Raw genomic sequence first — 4078 nt, 5'->3', positions numbered from 1 at the left:
GTGTGAATGGGCCATTGGGATAGCAGGAGGCTGAGGCCCAGAACTGTGCTTGCCCAACCTAAAGGGTATGTGTGTGACTGTGTGTGTCTGCACGTGTGTCTTTTTTGTGTGTGTTTGTGTTTCTGTACATAGTGTGTGCCGAGGTTTGGTGAGAGAATCACTGCTGAAAAAAGCAGAGGCCTCCACAATTCCCAGGGACCTGACACACAGACAAAAGGAAAAAGAGAAGGAGGGACAAGGAGGCAGGACTGAGAGGTGTTTTGGGCAGAGACCCCGCCCATGAGCCTTAGAAGTGCTCCTGCCCCGGGAAGATGCTCAGCACAGGAGGGAGGACAGCACAGCTGACAGCCATGCTCAGAAAGTTTCTGGATCCCAGGCTCATCTCCACAGAGAACACGCAGGCAGCACAGGGCATGGGGCCCCTCTCAGCGCCTCCCTGCACACTGCACATCACCTGGAAGAAGCTTCTACTCACAGGTGAGGAGAGAACTTCCTGGGAGAGGACAGGAGGAGGAAGCAGAGTGATTGGATGGGGTCTCCTGGAGAAGATGGAGTTCTAAAAAATAATATAAGCCAGCACTTTGGGAGGCTGACGTGGATGATTCATGAGATCAGGAGTTCAAGACCAGTCTGGTCAACACAGTGAAGCCCCGTCTCTACTGAAAACAGAAAAAATTAACCAGGTGTGGTGGTGTGCTCCTGTAATCCTAGCTACTCAGGTGGCTGAGGCAGGAGAATTGCATGAACCTGGGAGGCAGACGTTGCAGTGAGCCGAGATGGCGCCACTGCATGCCAGCCTGGGAGACGGTACCAGACTCTGTCTCAAAAAGAAAAAGAAAAAAATACAGGAAAGAAGGCTCTGTGGGAGCCTGGATAGGGGAAAATATACCAGAGAGGGACAGGGTCACAACAGGAAAATCACATTGAACTGGAATTGGTAAGAGGTAGGAAAATCTCAAGTGTTCTGTTCTCCTGGTTAATCATCACTGGCCAAAACATTTTGAAAAATGATAATAATAACTTATCGATGACACTTCAAATGAAAATATAGGCAGAACATGAAACACTGTCCTTAGCAAAAAACCTCAACAATTGGGGAAGGAAAAAAAATTAGCCCTGGCATGGAGGTCCCTGGGAATCCTCGCATCTGCAGGAGTCTGCAGCCTGTCCCAGGCACTGGGGTGTAACCAGGATCACAAACGTCCCTGTCCTCACGGAGCTCATGCTGTCATGGGCAGGAAGACAGACATGCAAAGAGATCTAGAATGTGAGGTCAGGTGTTGACAAGAGCTCCGGAGGGAGCAGAGCACGGAAAGGTCAGAAATAGAAGATCCAGGGTCTCTGAAGGAGGTGTCAGGAAAGAAGTCTAAGGATGCCCTGATGTGAGCAGGACCTGAGGGCAGTGTGGAGGAAGCCATGCAGACCACTGGGGAAGAGGATTTCAAAGATAAAAATGCCGAGGTCAGAAGTGTTGAAGGAATGGGGGTTGTGCCGCTGACCTTGACCCAGTAGGACAGTAGGACAAAAACAGACACACACACACACACACACAAAAGGGGGTGTGTGTCTTTGTGTGTGTGTGTCTCCAAGGCTGATGATTGAGGAGATCTTCTCAGGACCCAGGGCCCCATCTTTTCACCCCAATACATAGGTCTCAATATTGACTGATGCTCTCTCCACCTCCTAGCATCACTTTTAATCTTCTGGAACCTGCCCACCACTGCCCAAGTCACGATTGAAGCCCAGCCAGCCAAAGTTTCTGAGGGGAAGGATGTTCTGCTACTTGTCCACAATTTGCCCCAGAATGTTGCTGGCTACAGCTGGTACAAAGGGCAAATAATGGACCTCCAGCATTACATTACAGCATATACAACAGACACTGAAATGATTATATTTGGGCCTGCATACAGTGGACGAGAAACAGTATATTCCAATGCATCCCTGCTGATCCAGAATGTCACCCAGAAGGACACAGGATCCTACACCATTCAAATCACAAAGCGAGGTGATGGGACTAAAAGAGTAACTGGACATTTCACTTTATACCGTGAGTGATTCCACATGATCCTTGGGTGTTGAGGGGTGGGGGTCACTTCTACTTTTCACACACAGGATTGTCAGGCCTGGACTGTGCCTGTGTCCCTCTCTGCATTATGTCCCATGTTGCGGTTCCGGCATTTAGTGCAGGACACACACAGAGGAGACAAACTACAACAGATCAGAATTCCTTTCCTGTCTCCGGACCCTGCAGACACTTGCTGCACAGGAAGGACAGTCTGATTTGGGGGGGGGGGGGTGCTTAGCAGGAGGAGATCAGTCTCAGCCAAGCACCTCATGCCCTCTTCATAAACTTGACCCTGAGAAAGACCCTGGAGAACTGAGTAGGGCTTTGCCTAAGAGGCCCCTTGAGATACTCTCAGAAAAGCTCAGCCCTAGAAACCTCAACCCCAGACCCCTGTCCCTAAATCCTTACTCCAGATAAAGCTGAGGAGCCTGTGCCAGGGCTGGGTTGTGGCAGGGCTTACTGGGACGAGGGATTTACCAGCTTTCTGAGGACTGTGTCTCCTGGAGCTGCTCACCAGCCAGGGCTCAGCCCTCAGAGCCTCATCTGGGCAAGGACAGAACTTTCTTCACCTGACACTCAGAGTGGAGAGGACAGAAAGACAAGCTTTGCAGGCCATCAGCCAACTGCCTTGTGAGACTTAGGACACTCCATAGAAAGTCTAATGTCCCCAGAAGTAGAAACAGAAGAGAGAAAATGTACCTGGCAGCAGCTTGTCCACAGGGATCTGACCTAAAGGTGCTCTCTCATGAAAGTGAATAGTAATAAATGCTGTTTGTGTGAACACCTCCACTGTACCAAGCATTAGATCAGGTGACTGTGAAGAATTTACAATTTATTCACAGATAGCATGAAAAGCCACAGTCCATTTGCCATTTAGCTTATTTGACTGAGTGAAAACTGAGGCACCGGAAGGCACAGTCACTGAACCAGAATCACACAAACACAAAAGGCAGATCAGGGTCACATGAGGTCTGTCTGCAGCCACAGGCCCATCCTCTCCTACACCAGAAGTGAGGAATTACTGGGTTCCAAGGGCCCCATAATCATTTATTGGCTCAAATCCTCTCTTCTTAGGCATCCAAAACTCAGAGGAGTGAGAACAAATGATCAGCTGATTAATCTGTACTCCAGAACTAAATTACCTGTCTCAACCATCAGAGTCAATGTAAAAAATGTCCAGGCCTCCCCCTCAGATCTTAATCCCTATCACTGAACCTGAAATCCTGTTTCCCAAAGTGTCCATGTCACTGGCATGACAGGATAAAGGAGAGGACCTTGTATTCTTTCCCCACTCACACCCTGCACCAGCACGGGCCCAGTGTGAGACACACAGTCAGGTGCTCTCATATAACAAATGAAGGAATTGAATGAAGAAATGAATGATCTATAACCTCTTTAGAGACTGGATCTCAGATGCAGAATCCTAGGAGGTCTAGGCCACACCTTTCGCTTGTCCTTCAGAGGCTGACACCCGTCTTTCATCCCCCTACTACCTCTTGCCCCTAAAGATACCCCACCTCATGTAAGTTGAAACCCTTTGGCCACTGGAGGATTTTCAGGGCTCCCTGGTCCTGGACTATTGAACTGGGGCACCTGGTCCCTGGGGTCTCTGAAGTCACTGTAGCCCCCACTGTTCACTGCCATGCTGTCTCTGCCTTTCTCTGCTTCTCTGTGTCCCTCATCTTCCTCCCACTTCATTCTAACTGGCAAGCCCTGTCCTGCACAGCTTCCTCCACCCCTAGGCCTTCCCCAGACACTCCCTCTAACTAGGCTGCCTTCTAATCCCTTTCTTGCTAACACTGTGGAATGGAAAGGCACAGAAATGACCTGGAGTTTCCACTCCTGCTACGCTTCATCACGAGCCAATGTCCCCAAGTCACTAAGAGAATAAGCTTCCACTGTATCCCCATCCAGGGCTCTTTCCTGTTGTGAGGCTTATCTGTGCACAAGACCATGGAACAGGGATAGGCAGCTCCTCCATCCATTCTTATAATTCCCAGACTTGTTCTTCTG

The 4078-nt window shown here is 49.5% G+C and overlaps 1 protein-coding gene across 1 annotated transcript in view; it reads left to right on the top strand.

Moving 5' to 3' along the window:
* The first annotated feature begins 413 nt into the window (after positions 1–413).
* Positions 414–4078, top strand: part of LOC105541163 (putative pregnancy-specific beta-1-glycoprotein 7) — a 13914-nt gene continuing 10249 nt past the window's right edge. The window contains exons 1-2 of the mRNA XM_011982068.1: positions 414–477; positions 1688–2047. Of these exons, the coding sequence (XP_011837458.1) occupies positions 414–477; positions 1688–2047 (424 nt within the window). The remainder of the gene's footprint in view (positions 478–1687; positions 2048–4078) is intronic.

This window comes from Mandrillus leucophaeus, unplaced genomic scaffold (assembly GCF_000951045.1).
Source record: "Mandrillus leucophaeus isolate KB7577 unplaced genomic scaffold, Mleu.le_1.0 Scaffold235, whole genome shotgun sequence".
Taxonomy (NCBI): domain Eukaryota; kingdom Metazoa; phylum Chordata; class Mammalia; order Primates; family Cercopithecidae; genus Mandrillus; species Mandrillus leucophaeus.
Note: the sequence above shows the minus strand (reverse complement) of the source record. Positions and strands in the feature narration are given on the sequence as shown.